At 36.3% G+C, this 18578-nt stretch overlaps 3 protein-coding genes and 1 non-coding gene across 7 annotated transcripts in view; 1 reads left to right on the top strand and 3 right to left on the bottom strand.

Annotated features, from left to right (window-relative positions):
• The window catches only part of LOC113120015 (histone-lysine N-methyltransferase 2B-like), a 28991-nt gene extending 26790 nt beyond the window's left edge, over positions 1-2201 (bottom strand). Inside the window, exon 1 of one of the 3 annotated variants that reach the window (XM_026289822.1) lies at positions 1769-2201. In XM_026289822.1, coding sequence (XP_026145607.1) covers positions 1769-2059 — 291 coding nt within the window. In that variant the 5' untranslated portion in view covers positions 2060-2201. The remainder of the gene's footprint in view (positions 1-1768) is intronic. The other 2 variants (XM_026289821.1, XM_026289823.1) reach the window with 2 other exon arrangements.
• A 1278-nt stretch (positions 2202-3479) lies between these two features.
• On the top strand, positions 3480-3552 carry trnam-cau (transfer RNA methionine (anticodon CAU)). The gene has a single exon. It is a non-coding gene; the product is annotated as a tRNA-Met (tRNA).
• Positions 3553-5163: 1611 nt separating this feature from the next.
• LOC113120014 (uncharacterized) lies at positions 5164-10631 on the bottom strand. 2 transcript variants are annotated; one of them, XM_026289818.1, is made up of 6 exons: positions 10545-10631; positions 9254-9346; positions 7632-9182; positions 7125-7325; positions 6164-6359; positions 5164-6084 (listed from the first exon to the last, which is right to left on the bottom strand). In XM_026289818.1, the coding sequence occupies exons 2-6, from the start codon at positions 9342-9344 to the stop codon at positions 5520-5522; spliced, it is 2604 nt and encodes an 867-aa protein (XP_026145603.1). In that variant the 5' UTR covers positions 9345-9346; positions 10545-10631; the 3' UTR covers positions 5164-5519. The 2 variants fall into 2 exon arrangements, with proteins under 2 accessions (XP_026145603.1, XP_026145604.1); XM_026289819.1 differs by having other exon boundaries at positions 7125-7328; positions 7635-9182.
• A 1322-nt stretch (positions 10632-11953) lies between these two features.
• LOC113120013 (NADH dehydrogenase [ubiquinone] flavoprotein 1, mitochondrial-like) lies at positions 11954-17870 on the bottom strand. Its single transcript, XM_026289817.1, has 11 exons — positions 17779-17870; positions 16704-16882; positions 16543-16625; positions 15889-16059; positions 15561-15744; positions 14621-14810; positions 14231-14443; positions 13966-14132; positions 12811-12892; positions 12573-12718; positions 11954-12440 (listed from the first exon to the last, which is right to left on the bottom strand). Exons 2-11 carry the CDS (start codon positions 16875-16877, stop codon positions 12363-12365), a joined length of 1488 nt encoding a protein of 495 aa, XP_026145602.1. The 5' UTR covers positions 16878-16882; positions 17779-17870; the 3' UTR covers positions 11954-12362.
• Between the last annotated feature and the right edge of the window lie 708 nt (positions 17871-18578).

Below are 18578 nucleotides of genomic sequence, written 5' to 3'. Positions count from 1 at the left end.
CTCAATCTTTAAGTCTAAGCAGCTCAGGAAAAAAAATGTCCACAACTGGAAACATCAATACATGTAAGCATCACCAACCATTAACCATTCAATGCTACTTACACCTGCTCATGGATTTCCAAAATCCAGTTTTTCATATCCACATAAAGCACAACTGTCCTTTTTATGTTAAGGATGATGTTGGAAAGTCCTCTGATTGCAGATAGCTCTGAATTACAAAGCACAGATTCGGATTGCATCAGTCTAGAAGGTGTGTGATGTCAAAGCTCAACATGAGCTGTGCTGGTTCAGCTTTGAATCAGACTGCATTCAAGCTTTCAGTGCTTTGGTTTCACTGCATTAGCTAAGGGAATTTCTGAAAACATACTTTGTAATAAAATAAAAAAAATCTAGCAGGGATGCTGCTCACTAACAAAAAAGACAATCTTTTGTACTAAGTGTTTTACATGCCTACTGCCCTATAATTGGGATTTCATTCATTTTTTGTAAAATGCCTTTTAGTATAATACTAAAAATGTCTTCCTTCAGTTTATAATAAATTTGCTTTGATTTTTTTATATAGTTAATAATATTTCAAGATTATAACATTTACTGAACAGAATCAATTTTTACTTTATTATCCATAGTTATGGATTAGTTGTGTTTTATGTTAAAACATAAGCATAACATATACAGCCTGGTCTTTTGAGCATTGTTCATTTTTACATCTCTAAATCATCACTGTATTGCATTGTACACAAGTGGAGCTTGAAAAGAGCTTTGATCATAAAAATATAAGCATATACATATCACCTTACTAAGATACTGACTGACAACTCAGTGGTCAGTTATAAGGATCTAAAAATTAAATTGATTTAAATTACAAGCTATCACAATTCCATCTAACTTTTTGCCATGTAAATAACATCTGCACCAAATTTCAAGTTTTTTTCCCTCTTCTAATATGAGCCATAAAAAACGACATATCAAATGACACAAAACATATGCAAACTTTTAATAGATTTCTTTTTACAGTATCATTTTATATGTCAGGCTTTACCTGGTTAGTCTATTATTTAACAGAATTAAAAGTGGAAAAAAGCACTCAGACAATTAAGTACATACAATTCAAATTAAGCGGTTCTTATCGTACTAAACGTTTTACTGAATGAAAATGAAGTTGAACCACACTTCTAGCACACCTTGACTGATTAATAAGCTGACTATGAAAATTAACTTGTCTGTAAACACTGTTAGCTGACGAATGTAGGATTTCTTAGAAACATTGCATATTTTAACCATACTTATAAAGACGATTCGCGACAGAATGGATAAACAATAACTTAACTGTATCATATTCCAGATGCACGCCACGCCTCCCAAACATTTGAACTAAATATGTAACAAATACTATTGACTGAGAAAAACAGACAACACTGACATTAGATCCCAAAGCCTAGTTATAACTTTACACAAACTCCCTTAAAACTAATCAGCGGATACCACGCTCTCACTGAACCGCAAACAATCCCAGTAGCCACGGCAACACCGCCAACCGGAGTTAAACACCCGCCACGAGAGCTCGACCGCCCGGCAAAAGCCCAAGTTACGACTGGCGTCTCTTTAAACGCTTTACAGAGACTCCATCTCTGTAATCCGTGAAGCTTACGACCGCGCCGCTATGATCAGGTGGCCGCATCTCTGCAGGAACTGACACCAGCAACTCAGCGACACGCTGATGATGCTCTTGCTACGCATTAGTACTATAACCGTTAACGGTTTTCCTCACCTCATCGCTCCCGCTCGTGCAGAATCCCGCCTCGCGCTGGCGCCGGTGTTTCTCCGCCAGCCCGAGCAAGCGTGATAGTGACGAATCCTCTCTCAGCGTAGCTCTAACGTCGACGGGCCTCGGCCCTTCTCTGTCTTCAGTCCTCACCCGACCGACGTGAAAGCGTTTCTCCGTCTTCAGCAGGCTCCGAGATGTCCATGGCCGACCTGGGAAACGGCAGCGAACGGTGGCGGAGCTGTTTACGTTCGCTACGACAGCCGAGGCTGGTAATCCGCCTCCTACTGCCGCCATTATTACATACCACAACAACAACTACGGCGCTGAGCTCTAGAGTGGAACAAGATGGAAAGGCGCGAGATAGCGGAGGAAACGCACGGCATCGTGGGAGATTGAGTTTTTATTTTTGTTGGCCTTTGCGCATAATGGCGCATCATTTTGTAAACAGATAATATAAAAAATCAACCGTTTAATGCAGTTTAACATTATAAAGTCTTACATATGACAGAATAGTCAGTATTTTTTTTTTACATTTAACAGTATATATATATATTATTTTTTTTAAATATCTTATTTGATTCATTCATCTTTTATGGCTCATTTTATAACAGCATAAAATACTACATGCATGTAATATCAGTTGTCACTTTATTTCCTTATATTATTAATTCTAATAATAATAATTAGATATTTTAATGTTTAGTTTTATGATGTTTTATGATCAAATCTCTGTGGTTTTTACTGTGGGGGAAAAGATATAATGCAATGAAATACAAGAATGACTGAGAGATGTACAAATAAACATATCTCAAAAGCCCGTTTACTTCTTAATTTGAACATAGATTATGGAAAATGTAATTAATACTGAAATATTACTAATCATACAAAAGTTATTAATTCTTAAGTTTACCATATAAAACTAATTAAAGATTTCACAGCATAGAAGTAAAGCGTAACACAAATTGAAGGTATACCTTCAATATACCAATATATAGTTTTTTTTTCCTTAATAAAAAAGTATGAATTAGCAGTCAGAGTGTAGAAGGTTTTTTCAAGCAAATTTCTGATCATGTTCATAATGTCGAGGCCATTAGGAATTAATGTACTATCATATACAGTGGTGTAATGTAACGAAGCAATAGTATTTTGGGGGAGTATCTGTACTTGAGTTTTTATATTTAAGCCAACTTTTACTTTTACTCCACTACATTTCCTAATTAAAATGTATACTTTTACTACGATACATTTCCCCGAAGCATTATACATTAACAGACCCTTGCTGCCACCTACTGGCGGTTTTAATTTCACTTTTCGACTATTTTTACATTCGTTAAAATAATTTTAAATGATCAGTATTCAGCATTTTACGTTAAAAACAAAACATTATCTATGCATCTGTAACTGCAGGTTAAATGTATCAGTGTCCCCTCTGAGCTACATTAAACTAAATGTTAAACATGTATCTCTGAGCTTCTCCTGCTCCCGTTAGATGTCGCCAGAGCCTAATCAACCGCCGCTTGCACAGATATTTGCCAACATATAGGCTACGTCAACAACAAATCAATAAAAGCACACTTTTTCCTCAATAAAATGAATAAATAAAATAAAATTAATCATTTGTTGCGTTCCTGCTGAGTAAAATATGAAAAAAGTTCTGAGAAATGTATTGGTCCGCGTATTTTTCCCAGAAGCCTTTGCAAAACTTGTCGTCACAGCCTCGTTGGCGCAGTAGGCAGCGCGTCAGTCTCATAATCTGAAGGTCGTGAGTTCGAGCCTCACACGGGGCATGGCAATGTTTTAACTTCTGTTAACGGTAAAAATACACTTAATGTAAAAGAGCAAATTACTAGGCTCGTCTGTACTTTTAGAGAAGTCCTATCAAAGGAAAAGTCACCATGATATTTACAGATTTATATTATTATTATTATTATTATTAATCCTTTATTTAACCAGGGGAAATCATATTGAGAAGATTTTTCTTTTTCAAATGGTCCCTGGCCAAGAAAGGCAGCACTTAACAATTTAAAAAAAGAAGAACAAAAGAAAAGAAAAACCTCATCTTACAACAAACAAAGAATACCACATTACACAAAATCATATCAGCAGCACATAAACCATACCACAACACATACCAAAGACAAAAGTCAGATACAACAACAAAGAAAAAATATAACACAATAACAAAATAACCAAGACATCCTACTACATTCAGTATGACTGCTACATGAAGCTCCATACAAGAATCAAAACAGAACAGCAGCCTATATACAATCTCACTTATAGCTGAAACTTTCTGTGACATATAATTTAAAATCATTAAGTGGGATAATAGTGCTTATCTTCAGCTGTTTCTGCAAAGCATTCCAGGTTGAAGGAGCATTGTAACGGAAGGTGATTTCACCAAATTCAACAGGTGTAGTAAAAAGAATGCTATTATTAGACCTAAGATTGTATCTATTGTTTTCTACAAAAGAGAAAACTGATAAATAAAAAGGCAACAGTCCTAATACTATAATTATTATATATTTTATATATATTTTTATAAATAAAAATAAGCCAGTGATGCTGTCTACGAATTGAGAGTGGAGGCCAACTTGATAAACTATACAAACTACAATGATGTGTAAAATACTTGGGCAGAATGGGATACAGAATCCAATGAATGTAACTTTGCTTCATGCATGTAAAGAATATCTCTATAGTCTATAACAGATAAAAAGGTAGCAGAAACAAGTTCCTTTCTTGCCTTTAAATTAATAAAAGCATTATTTCCATAATAAGATCTTATTTCAACTCTCAGCTTTTATACTAAGTTATCTACATGGGGTTTAAAAGTGAGCTTTTTATCTAATTAAAAACCCAAGTAATTATAACATGACACTCTTTTCTGGTCATATAGAGTGATAATTTGAGGCAAATCCTGTACATTCCTAGAATGAGTAAATAACATACATTTTTGTCTTTTTAAAATTAAGTACCAATTTTAATTCAAGTAAAAAAAAAAATGGTAAAACTGTAAAGGCATCCTGCAATTTCTAATGCCTTATACTGAGATCTAGCAGTACTGTATATAACAGTATCATCTGCATAGAAATGTACAGCTACATCTACATTTGTACAAATATAATTTATGTCGATTGTAAACAACAAAGGCCCTTATATGGAACCTTGAGGGACTCCAATCATTAGTTCTGCCTCCCTTGATATAATGCCTTCACAAGTGACACTCTAATATCTAGACAGTTTTAAACCGTTCAATAGCTAGAGCAGGATATAGTCCTAACATACGGTAAAAGTGTTGCATGAGAAAGGAAACAAAGCATGAACTTAATCTTTTTATTAAATGTTATGGTTTCTTTTTTTTATTCAAATAATGTACAATTTTGAACAGCTCTTGAGCCAAAACAGTTCTGTTTGTATATATTTGTAATGTTATAAAATGATAAAAGAAACCAGACTCAGCACAGAGAGAACAGTCTGGAAACCTAACTGCAATAAACGACAGACCTTAAGCATAAATAAAAATAATATTTTACCCAGAAACTAATTATGAATCACAGAAGTGTTGAGTTGTATGGATAAAACAGCTCAGTTCCACTGCCACAAATGATTTTACCGCAGCGCTGCAATTATATTTTGATTAGGAGCACCAAAAAGCCAACATTTTTAATTACATATGACTAATGGAAAAAATGCAGTTAAATAAGAACAATTAAAACAAAAGGAGCTGGATGTCCATCGCTGATTACATCCTTTAGCACTTCTTCTTTCCATAACCCCGCTTTATCAGTTCATCCTTCCACACAGCAAAGGGTTTTGTTTCAGTCTCCTCACAATACCAGTTGCCAAAATACTGGCGATGAGTTGACATTACTCTCTCTTTATTGCACTTTCTGCACTGGATAGCCTCTGATCTTCGCACATACTTCCTGGTACAAATGCCATCTTTTTCCTTGACCAGTTTTCTCTTCTGGTAGTACTGTGTGGTGTGAGGAACAGGAACCGCATGGAAGCTCGCTGTTGGTGGTGCATCAATCTTTTGTGCATGTGCTAAAACCACCATCATTTGTTTTAGCGGAAAAGGGCTGGAAAACAAAATGGGCAAAGTCAGCATTGAGCCTGACTGGGGTTGTTCTGTTGAGGCTTCTTCTTGTGTTGTGTTGCTGCTTTCCATCACAGTGTCTGGAGGCAAGTTTGAAATGAGAGGCTTGTCGTTGCAATTATCCTCTTCTTTTATGAAAGGAACCTTCTCTGGAGCAGGCGAGGATGTGTTTGGAGGAAAGAGATCTTCCTCCTGAAACAGAGCACCTCGGCTTGTCCTGGAAAAGATTGAATGCCTTGCATTAATATTTTAAAAATGCCTCTTGGCAATACCAACCTGAGGCATATCTTGCATACATCGATCGAGAAGCTTCTAACAGAGATGGGATGGGTTGTTGTGTGATTGTCCAATCCCCAATGTCCTCTAGTTTGCAGCATCCCTCACTTTTAGCCACTTGGAGGTCAGTGGTTTCCATCTGTCTAATGATAAATCTGCTGTCCTGGATTGCTTTGCCAGTCTGATGGTACAGGTACTCTAACCCAATCAGTTCACCTGAAAAGGAGTTGAAGATCAATGCACTTGAAATCAAAACATGCAATCAAAATGTAACCATGTTTTATTAAATTGATAGTTCACATGAATTGAAAATTCTGTGAAACACAAGAATGCTGGTTTTGGTGACAATTGATTTACAAGTCATTGTTAATAAATAATAATAATAATAAAAAAAGTAATACATTTACATTTATGTATTTAGAAGATGCTTTTATCGACTTACAAAAACTTAATTTAGTCACAAACTAAAATTTAAGAGAAAACTGAAAATATATATAACAAAAAAAATACTAGAATAGTATGCAAATTATCCTAAAATAATAACTAAAATAAAAATCGAAGTATAAAATACAACAAAAACCATCAACCAAACAAACAAAATATACATTACACAATAAAAATTATACTATGAAACTTAAGTAAGTTCACTTCAAGAGAGTTTTCTAAATACATTAAAAGTGGGACAACCCAATAAAAAATGTTTGACAGAAAGGGGAATCTGCTGAACATGCATTGAATGGGGTCAAAACTGCATGTGTTTTGTATGACCTATGCAGCATCTGGTAAATACCACTTTATCAAATAGTTTTAAAAGGGTTTAAAAAACAGTTTGAAATTTCCAGATGGATTTCATGTAATTATTATTTGTACATGTATCCCACTCTTCTTAATGTTTCCATTGTATGGTGGAATGACATGAGGGTGAGTTCCTATTTTTGGTGAGCTGTCCCTTCAGCTATGAGAAAATAATATCTAACTTACAAGTGTATTTACTTGTACTGATAGTAGACACAATGTTGTTTCCAAGCACTTCCTCTCCGAGCTGGTTGACAGCTTGTTGGAGAACCCCAATGCAAGACTGAGGTGTCTGCGGGCCCTCTGAGGCCACGGCAGTCGCTTCATTCCACCTGACCAATCCAGCCAAAAACTCAATTTGAAGAAATGTAGAACAAGCTGGCACCTCTGAAATATAATACACAATGCCATGAAATCTCTTTATATTTCACAAAGCGTACTAATGTTTCATACGGTGTTCAGACATTGTGCAAACACATCATCATACACATAATTATCATAAAAAATATAAAAATCAATAAAACTGTCAATTGCAAGCATTGCAACACTGAGCTACTGCAGTGTAGACTGGTATTTTGATTATGGCTGTCTACAGTAGTAGTCAGGCACACTGCCGACATAGCAGTGTAGTGCCTTTTGAGCATAAGAGACTAAAACAAACAAACAAAACAAAATTGACTGATAACTGATTTACTGGAATGAGCTGGTTCAGATGCTGGTGGAAGGATTCAATGGAGGTGGAATCTCTGAAACATTTGTAGATTGGCAGAAGGTGGCCTCCCTTCACCAGTGTCCCAGTCTGCTCATACAGTGGTACACCAAGAGGATCCACTAGACACGGCAGATGTTTCTTCTGGGAATCCCACATCTCAGCCATTATATTGGAACTGAAGAGAGGCACTCCTGATGAGTCCCATCCCGCCTCCCCATCATAGAGCCGAATGAGTGCTGTGATGAGTTCTTCGATTTCCCTTACATCACGCGTGGCTCGTCTACAGTGGAGGGCCAACTCGCTTCTGCTGAGGTGATGCATTAGTTCATCATTAGGAGGCTGGATGATATCGGAATTGAGCTCATTATGCTTTGCCTCCTTCAGCTGCTTCAGGTCCTCCTCATCCCATTTGAAAATACAGTGGGTGAGGCGGTCCATGAACGTTGGGTATATCTGATGGGACTCTGACGTGCAGCCCACAGAAATCCTTCGCATGAATTCGGAGATGTTCAACCTGACCTCCACCTCCTTCCACTCATTGAATGTTTTTCTGAGAGAGTTGGACCCACAGCAGTCTCCATCAACATACAGAACTTCAGGAGGAGCCACTGCGGCTTCCTTGTATCTATTTATGACACCGGAGATCATCCCCTCAAGACCAGACTCTTTGTTTTCTGTGAGCACCGACATGACAGCCTGCCCGTGTTCATTGAAAACACTGGTCACCCAAGTTCCCGAGAAGTTCCTGAGACACTCTTTGGTGGAACCCATCTTTAGCACACTACCAAACGTCGAAGTTATGCTGGCCTTGATCTCATTCATTCTGTGAAGTACGTCCAGAGCGAACACTTGCCTCAACCAACAATGTTTGGGAAGGAGAGGCATGGCAGGTGGATCTTGAAACTGAGGAGCTTGGGCAAAGCTTCTGCAATCTGTTAGATACCGAACTGTCTTTTGCAGCCAAACCTCAGTGTGACGTTCCTCCAGTTTCTTATGGATTTGGCTGACACTAGGCCCCAAATGTCTCAGACGGTTAAAGTGAACAACCTTCATGTCACAAGCCACCTGTGATGCAAGAATACAAGGGAACTGGACTCTATGACCAATATCAAGTTGTGACACTACATCATGACTCCAGCTAATCCATTTCCTCTTGCATTTCCCACAAACAAGACGCTCGGATGCCATGAAGTATGACCCTTCCATGTCGACTACCTGCCTGAGCTCCTGATGCAGGCCTGCTGATGTGAGCTCTCCCTTCAGGCAGTCTGAATGTGGACAGATAAGTTTCACGTTCCAAAGCTTTTGTGGCATCCAGAGAAACAATGAATGCCCAAAGTAGCATCCCATCTCTGGCTCTTCAGTTACGGTAAGAGGTGGGAACGGCGGGTACCACCACATCCTATCCACTCTAGCATAGTCCATTTCAGGCTGCATCTCAGGAGACCACCTGAACAGAGCCTTTGACACCCACCTATAATCTGCAGGGGGCAAAGTGCACATCCATCCCGAAGGAAGACAAATTCTTTTACCTAAAACAACAAATAGGATTAACTATTTGTGAACAAAAATGTGAAAAGAAGCAGAACCTTTAGTTACTTACTATATACTTGTGACAGGAGCAGCTCAGAAGTTTGTTCAGGCATGCAACACTGACCTCCAGACACAGCCTTGTCCGATCTGCTTGGCTTCATGACTTGAACAATGAAATAAAAAGAAACCACTCCTATAAGTAAAATATTGATATCATGGACTTTTCTGGAATCAAGAGTGTTTATACTGATAATTCACAGTTCTGCTGTTCTCTCATTTTGTTAAAGGCTCTTTATTTTTAAATGACAGATTAAAGGGCTCATATGATGCTCTTTGGAGTGTAACAAGCTCTTGGTGCATGAAGAAGATCTGTAAAGTTGCAAAGACTAAAGTCTCAATTCCTGGGCTGCACTAAGGACAATATTAACGGTCTTTACATTTATTTTGAAAGATGAAGCTCGCGATTATGGAAAGGGGCATTACATTTCCAACGAGTGCTTGCTGTGTTCAGCCAATCACAATGCACTGGGTCTGTTGGCCAATCAGAGCAGACTATGCTTGTCGGAAAGAGGGACTTTGTAGAAAACAACACGTTTGAGAGAGGCAGGGCATACAGGACCTACAATAATGCTCAGTATTTGAAAAATTATGTTTTTTTGAACATTAAAGCATGCCAACATATTCTATTACACCAAATACACAAAATAATGATCTTCAAAAAAGCATCATAAGAACCCTTCAATGTTTAACCACATTCTATAAATTAAAAGGAAATCACAAAACGGATTTGTGTGATTTTGTTATTTTATAACTAAATATTCATTAAATTAAAAAGGGTGACTAATTAAACTTGTCAAAGGGGAAAAAATAGATTTTGTTCATTGAAAGAAAAATACAACTGGAACTTTTTGATTATGACAAGCACAAAAAAGAAATGGGGAAAATGTGATAGTTAAAATTATTATTTTTGTTATTGAAAACTATGATAATAGTAAAGTAAAATGTCCAGATAAACAGAGTACGTGGGGAAATAACGCGTTTAATTTGACTGGAAACAAAATCTTAACAGGCTTAATATGAAGGCTTTTTTTCTAAAGAATGTTGGTGTAAAATAATTTTTTGACAAGCTTTGCGACATTCACCAAAAGGTTTTAATATATTCTAGCTCTTATCATCAACAACGACCAGTCATCAATATTACTTTTTAGCAATTTACACCAAGAGTCGAGAATATGGATTAAGAACGATTCGAACCCTCGTGCGTCAAACCTCTGAGGAGAGAATAACTTACTTCAAACTTCAGCATGCCTATAATAACAACCAAGTATCTTTAGTAAGTAATGAGAAACAGATTATATTACCTTTGACAACGAGACAAAAAAAGCACAAATGTAAAATCGAAGCTGTCCAAAAGATGAAGCCGTTATCTGATGTTTCTTAGCTAGACGGGTCGTTTCGAGCGGTTTCGAGGGTTAACTGCGGTCATTGGCTGATTTCTGGTATGGTTTTCCAATCTTGTGATTGGCTCATTTCTACTTGGACTTTAAAAAAAATAGCATGGTAATTTAATTGCCGTCCGAATCCACATCTCTGAGTTTACAAAAAGTTAAAACAAAATTCAGTGCTTAACCCCATTTTGAGCACTCCTGAACACTGTAGGTACGTTAACTTTGTACTTCGATGTAATTTGCCTACCTATTTATTTCTGAAATGCTGGAAAGTGTTTAAAATAACACTACTTCATAACTGCTCACAGTGATATTTTAAATGCATTTTAAATACATTTTGGTAACAAAAATAAATATTATTTACAGCTGGTCACGTGAGCAGCGCGTTCTCAGGTTCGTAGGATTTAACGTTACAGAACTCTGTGAATAGATCGCCATCCGAATCCATGAGTTTTGTCACTGAGGTGATATGTACATTTATTTTTTTACAGACGTCCACGTGAGAAACAATTCAGAAACAACACACACAGCCACTCCCCGCGTGTATACACCGCGTCTCCATGAGAACGAGTGTTCGACGTTGAAAACAAGTTCGGGAGAGATTGGTTAGTGTCTCGTGAACACCTTTACACAATAAAACATTAAAAAGTGGAATATATTTTGTCAGTGTGTTATTTGCTACTTTAGAAAGTTAACTAGTCTCAAGTTTGAGGTAAAATGCACTTGGGTTGTCGATGTCAAAACACTATATACATTTAGTTTCAAATATTAAATACTGTTATGTAATTTGTTTACTCTTACACTGAATGTTTGCTGCCTCAATCCAGAGGAGTAGGCTATTGTATAGGGTACATTTAGTATAGGGTGTGAAAGTACATTTGAGAAGCCTGCACAAGGAGGCTAACCTAGCTTACCAAATGTTTGTTGTGGCTCAAAAACGTGTTGACTACATGCGGTTCATGTATGTCTTCTCTAATCTGTTGGCTCTTTAGGTTTCCTACTGGCACACGTCACTTACACATTTTGAAATATACCAGTTTGTGTGTAATGAATGCATATAATATACAAGTTTCAATTTTTGAATGGAATTAGTGAAATATACTTTTTGATGATATTCTAATTAAATGACCAACACCTGTGTGTGTGTGTGTATATATATATATATATATATATATATATATATATATATATATATATAGAGAGAGAGAGAGAGAGAGAGAGAGAGAGAAAGAGAATTCATATAAAGATTAAATGCTATTAATATCATAACAGGACTAAACATAATGGTTCTAAAAACATTGACCCCAGATTAACAAACACTGTTTCAAGTTCTAGGCTCTTTATTTCCACAAATAAGAGTTTATACAGTGTAGGATTTTCTTATCAAGAAAAACGGCATTAACATCGTAATGTGATTTAACAATTACATCAACCATAACCATTACTCACGACAAGTTACTGTAAATGAGTGATGCATCTGCTCAAACAGTTTTCACTCTTATTTTAAAGGGTCATCCTCAATCAGAAGTATGATGTTGAATCTATCACCATGGTTACTTGAAGGTTCAAAGAATTTGGTGATTAATATTTAATGTCCCTGATTTAATGTAAGAGAAACAGAAGGAGGATGCCAGCAGTTCACATATCAGTGTGAGCGAGAGATCATTGTCGGTTTTGCTTAAATAACTATAAGTGACGGGATGAGCCAGAAAGGAGGCGGATATGAAGCTTTCAAGCACGCGCCTGCTGTGTCTGTTTGAAGTCTGCGATTCTGCTCTCCATTAAAGGGCGGAAGTGACGGATCAATCCCTGAGAACAAAGAAAATATTTTATATTTGTAGCGGTTTAGATTAATAATAATATATTCTAAAATAATTTGTCTATATAAATCAAATGATCTACTGATCCTTAAAATAAAATGAAATAGAAGTCTGCCTTTACCTGAACTGGCCATGCGGCTCCGTCTCCCAAAGCGCAGATGGTGTGGCCCTCAATCTGTTTGCTGATCTCCCAGATCATGTCAATCTCTGCTGACTGTGCATCGCCTTTCACAAAGCGCCACATCATCTTATTCATCCAGTCCACTCCTGAAAGGCACAGAACATACAGACTGGTAAATATTCACTGTCATGTACCACATTTTTATACTGACAAATGTATAATGTATAGTAATTCTTACCCTCTCTGCAAGGAGTGCACTGCCCACAGCTCTCGTGCTTGTAGAATTCAATCAAGCGGGCAATAGCTCGAATAACATCAGTCTGTAAAGGGACAATGACCAAACAATCAAATAATCATACAGAATTTAAAAAGAAAAAAATTAATCCGACCTACAGTATTGTATTTCGCTAATCTCACTATTGTAAAAAATGCTTATAAAGGAATTTGAAGTGAAGAAAATGAGCATTATAGCGTTTCAAAATGGTCCATGTCCACAGAAACCACAAGTTTGTTAATTTTAGGAATATCAAGTGTTTTATTTTATTTTCTATTATTTAATTAATTACATGATGTGCTGGTTAATTAAATTAATAACAAATTAATTTGAAAATAAATTTGGGCTGAGAAGTGACTCATAGTCATTGTTGTGTTAAAAGAGAAAAGCAACTGAAAAGACATTACACACACACATATATACAGTATATATATATATATATATATATGGATCACAAAACCAGTCATAAGTAGCACAGGTAAATTTGTAGCAAATAGCCAACAAAACATTGTATGGGTCAAAATTATAAATTTTTCTTTTATGACAAATTATTAGGATAGTATGTAAATATCATGTTAAATCAAGATATTTTCTAAATTTTTGTACCGTAAATATTTCAAAACTTTTCAACTTTGTTCAGAACTATTTTTGTTGCCGAAATTGAACAAAAACATACATAAACAAAAAAATATTGACAATATTATGACTTAAATGTAATACTCGATTATCTTCCTTTTTATTGAACTGTTGTATAAAATCATTATCAAATTTGCAATCATGCTGATATTCAGGTAAAAACAGCACTCTTTCTCCTGTGATATTGTTAAAATGTGTCATACGATATAAATATAAGACAAAAAAAAACAATACTGGGGCATATTTGCCATCATATCATGAATTTTAGGGGCATATAACTGCATTCTCACAAGCTACATCATGCAGTTGAGTCTTCCCACCTCATGTTTCATCAACAACTGCATGCAATATAAGATGATGTAGATGTCCGTGCAGGGCCGGGTGTGTTAAATTTGTCCATCAGAACTTTCTCCATAATTGATTGCACCAAATGAACAAGTTAAATCAACAGCACTAATTATTTTACAAATCGACTTTACTCACTGATTTATCCATGACAATAAGGGCAGCTGTGCCAAGACCAGTCTGAGCCTGAATGAGGGCATCAAAATCCATGAGAACGGTGTCGCACACATGACGTGGAATTAATGGCGTGGAAGAGCCACCAGGAATAACACACAGGAGATTATCCCAACCACCCCGCACACCACCTAAAGAGATCATATCAATTAAATCTCAATAATCTTCAAGATCGGACATGATTAGACCATGAACAAACATTTCCATGTACAGATGGAATGAGGTGTACCTGCATGTCTTTCAATGAGCTCCTTTAGAGGAATGGACATCTCTTCCTCCACTGTGCAGGGGTTGTTGACATGGCCGGAAATGTTGAAGAGCTTCGTGCCAGAGTTTCTCTCTCGGCCAAAACTCAGAAACCACGTGCCCCCACGACGGCAGATGGTCGGTGCCACAGCTACCGTCTCAACATTGGCAACAGTTGTTGGACAGCCAAACACACCTGCAACAAGATCATCTCAAATTTATCACTGTTAAATGAATAACACTTAAAACATGTCACGTATACAAAATGTAATGCAAAAATTAGACATATTAACACATTAAAAAACTGTAGCTTGTATCATTTCATTCATAGAAAATATAATATCAAAAACATTTCCAAACAAAGCTCACTTACCCACATCAGCAGGGAAAGGGGGTTTCAGACGAGGTTTTCCCTGTTTTCCCTCGATGGACTCGATCAGCGCCGTCTCCTCTCCACAGATGTATGCTCCCGCACCGCGCATCACAAACACGTCAAAGTCATAACCTGAGCCGCATGCGTTCCTGCCAATCAGCCCTGCTGCATAGGCCTCGTTGATGGCCACCTGAGAGAAAGCACACAGAAACACATGAGGTCAATACATTATCTCCATCAACTACAATGTAGTAAATTCGAACACATTTATTGAAATAAACCCCTTTGCAGGGAAGGTTTGACATCCAATCAATTCTAATAATGTCTGACAACACTAACAAAAGGAACACATACCACATACAAGAATGTGATAAAAAACTTCATCATTAAATGCATGATTTGAATATTTTTATTAAATAAAGTATTTGAAATATTTACAATATTATATGATTTATAATATTTCTAAAAGACTATATAGTGAAATATTAATAACAAATACTATACTACTCAAAAGTTTGAAGTAATATGCTTATCTGGCAATTAAATTTTTTATCATAATCATTATTTATTATTATCCTTGATGAAAATAAAGAAGAACTCCACTGATTAAAAATACATATATTTTGTAACATCATAAATGTCTTCACTGTCACTTCTGACCAGTTTAGTGCATCCTTGCCTAACATACGCATGTAATTCTATCAAAAGCAAACTTTTGAATGGTAGTGTAATATGACAAAATTATAATATTAGCTTTTATTTATTGATATACTGTTTTCATTTATTAATTAGTATTCTGTTTTTTAATGTAGCATTTTGAAACCGCCTACGATGCATTAAAATATTGCCTCTGTTGCCAACTCATTAGGTTTTGGAACTGAGCTTTCTTTAGAGAATGAATTGTGTTATTCTGTGAGGGATCACACCCTTTCTTTTTCACCTGCAGGTTGGACGACTCATTGTAGAACTCTCCACGGATGTAGATGTAGGCAGCACGTGCTCCCATGGCCCTGCCAGCCACCAGACAGCCCTCAATCAGCTTGTGAGGATCATTACGCATGATCTCTCTGTCCTTGCAGGTACCGGGCTCTCCTTCGTCAGCATTCACCACCAGATATTTAGGCCTGAGAGGGTGAAAAATAGATACTCATATGCTTCTGTATGACCTGATTTGATCCTAATGAAAAGAGCTTTTACATGCCTTTACATCTGCTTTTGCAGAGTCTTGTGACTTATGAAACCCATTAATTGTTGAGATGCAAACCTACCTGCCATCACTGGGCTTGTTCATGAAGCCCCACTTCATCCCTGTGGGGAATCCGGCACCTCCTCTGCCACGCAGACCTGAGACCTTAATCTCATTCAGGATCCAGTCCACTCCTTTATCCAAAATCTCCTTGGTCTTGTACCAGTCACCTCTCCCCAGAGCACCCTTCAGCCTGAGATATATGGACAATTCACCACATTAAACACATGCACAATGCTGACAATAATGCATGCATATATGTGTGTGTGTGTGTTACTTATAAATTACATTTTTACAATTGCACTTATAATAAAGTAAAATTTTAAATGTTTAATAGATCACAAAACACCAACATTAGAAAATACACATATTATGGATTATGAAAATACATCTTACGATTAATAACACACAATTCTGAGAAGAAAAAAAACCTGAGTGCATGATATAAACAAGCTATTCTAAGTGGAAAAAAGTCAGAATTTAGAGAAATACACTTGCAATAGCATGGAAAAAAAGGTTTGAATTGTAGATTTTGTAGAAGACTTACAATTATTTTATAAATACATTGTTTTAACCCTATAAGTCCATGGAAAAAAAAACAAGCTTCCATAACAAATAAGGAACATTCAAGAGTAAGTTTAAGTCCTGTCTTTAAATATAATTTCATATTTTTTACCTCCAGTCATGTCGCCCATACAGGTTAGTGAATATTCTGTCCTGGTCAGCTAGAGGTCCGAATTTGGTCTTCTTTGGTGTTTCCTGGGTGACGCACACTGATTATAGCTCATTTCCATCGACCATCAATTATGCAGACAGTGGATTTGAGTAACAAGTCACCTGTTGAGCTGTGCTGCTGTTGAACCGCACCAGCGTCATGGAGTTTGGGGGAGAGGCGGTGTTGGCGGCTGCAGTAGTGCGTGATGCAGCATATACAACCACAGAAACTGGGGCACGTGAAGCCCCGGTGCTCAGAACCCGGCTAAGAACGGGACAGCCGAGACAGGACAACATCTTATCTGAAAGATATGAAAGAACCAATGAGCACGAACCGTCCCATAACAACCAAAGCTGTATCACATGATGCCGTTTAATAACAACTCCAGTCCTAATGACCTTTACTCTTATTGTTAACTAAAACAAACTATTAAAAAGTGTTTTTTGGTAATTTAAATTAAACTCAATTTAAATAAATTATACTGTAAATATTACATTAAAAAAAAAAATTAAATCTATATGACAATTAGAAATGTTGCTTTGCCAACTTACTAATGAAGGAACAAAGATACTAAAAAAAAAGATAGAAATACCAAACATTTATCATAACAAAATTGTTAAACTTATTAAAAAAATAATAATAATAATAATAAAAGCTGAAGATATATTTGTAAAATGAATTACATTGTTATTGTTGTATTGAATGTTTACATGTTTTTTAAGAACAAAACGACCAGGGAAGCATTAAACAACCCAAAATAATAGCAGTTTCTAAAATGTATTCACAACACAAGCTTTTGAGATTCAGTAATGTAGAATAATCCATACATGAAGTAAAAAACCTACAAATGGATCAACACTTCAGACAAATTTTACTAAGGGGACAGTTACGCAAGGCAAAAGACGGGAAGATTAAAAAGTTGACGGCAGCAATAAACACACATCCATGTAGATCAAAGAAGCCTCCATATGATATATTACTGCATAAACACACAAGCCAAACTCTCTCAGATATTAAAAATGTAACTCGTCCCGAGGTGACCTCCAGATTCACGCTCTTGACATCTGAGGGACTGCAGCATTGCACAAAGATAACGCTCGGATATATTTACAGAAGGTATATGAGATTGTCAAAAAATTTAAACTGTCAAAACCTTGATTTGCAAACAGATATATCAAGTGAAAATGCTGAGCTTACCTTCGTGATCTCCCTGGATCAGCGTTATAAAATGTACAGCGGAAGGAATATAGCGACCGACCCGGATGTAATAACAGCTTTGACCTGTTAGGAGGCGCTGTTGCGCAGATAAATATATACAATTAAAGCCTTCAAATACGATTAATATACATTCCTTCAAAAATTAACGAGAGACAAAATTTAAAGACGGCAACCTGCTGTTTACACACACAAAATGTATTGTTAATAATTATGAGGTAACTGTTAGTTCTCTGTCTTTGAATAGCCTATCATTAATAATTTTCTAAAAGCGAGATCCTACAGCTGAAAATAACAACCTATGTGTGTAATATTCCTGTTAAAAGTATGGAAAACTGTTTGGGAATCAAAATCTCTAAATATACACTTACTGATGCAATGGTCCCTCCTTTTTAGACAAACGTAATAACAGTTTTATAAGAAACCCATTTAATTTGGGATCCAATCCTCCATGTAAATCATAATGGTTTAAACTTCATTGTATATCTTGTCATAGCATTTGGACATTACCATGTATGTATTTTATTAAAGTAAAAGTGGGTTTTTGTTAAATGTGAGCCGAAAACATCACAATTAAAAGAACAAAAGACTTAAATTAAACTACTTCAGTCTGTGTGCACTGAATTGATTTAATACACATTTTTTGAGATGAATTACTGAAATAAATGATTTTTTCCACGACATTCTAATTTATTGAGAAGCACCAGTATTAATAGTGCTTGTAATACATGTAACTTTTGTGACATATCACTTGAACATTTATTTTTCTATTACCCTTTATC

Source organism: Carassius auratus, chromosome 19, assembly GCF_003368295.1.
Source record: "Carassius auratus strain Wakin chromosome 19, ASM336829v1, whole genome shotgun sequence".
In the NCBI taxonomy this organism is placed as follows: domain Eukaryota; kingdom Metazoa; phylum Chordata; class Actinopteri; order Cypriniformes; family Cyprinidae; genus Carassius; species Carassius auratus.
Note: the sequence above shows the minus strand (reverse complement) of the source record. Positions and strands in the feature narration are given on the sequence as shown.

Coding starts and splice junctions, on each gene's coding strand:
- LOC113120014 (XM_026289818.1), bottom strand. CDS start 9,344: ATGAAGCCAAGCAGATCGGACAAGGCTGTGTCTGGAGGTCAGTGTTGC. Junction 9,183..9,253: donor GCTCCTGTCACAAGTATATA/GTAAGTAACTAA, acceptor TTGTTGTTTTAG/GTAAAAGAATTTGTCTTCCT. Junction 7,326..7,631: donor TCTGAACCAGCTCATTCCAG/TAAATCAGTTAT, acceptor ATTATATTTCAG/AGGTGCCAGCTTGTTCTACA.
- LOC113120013 (XM_026289817.1), bottom strand. CDS start 16,877: ATGTTGTCCTGTCTCGGCTGTCCCGTTCTTAGCCGGGTTCTGAGCACC. Junction 14,444..14,620: donor CCCTTTCCCTGCTGATGTGG/GTAAGTGAGCTT, acceptor ATCTTGTTGCAG/GTGTGTTTGGCTGTCCAACA. Junction 14,133..14,230: donor GCTCATTGAAAGACATGCAG/GTACACCTCATT, acceptor TGATCTCTTTAG/GTGGTGTGCGGGGTGGTTGG.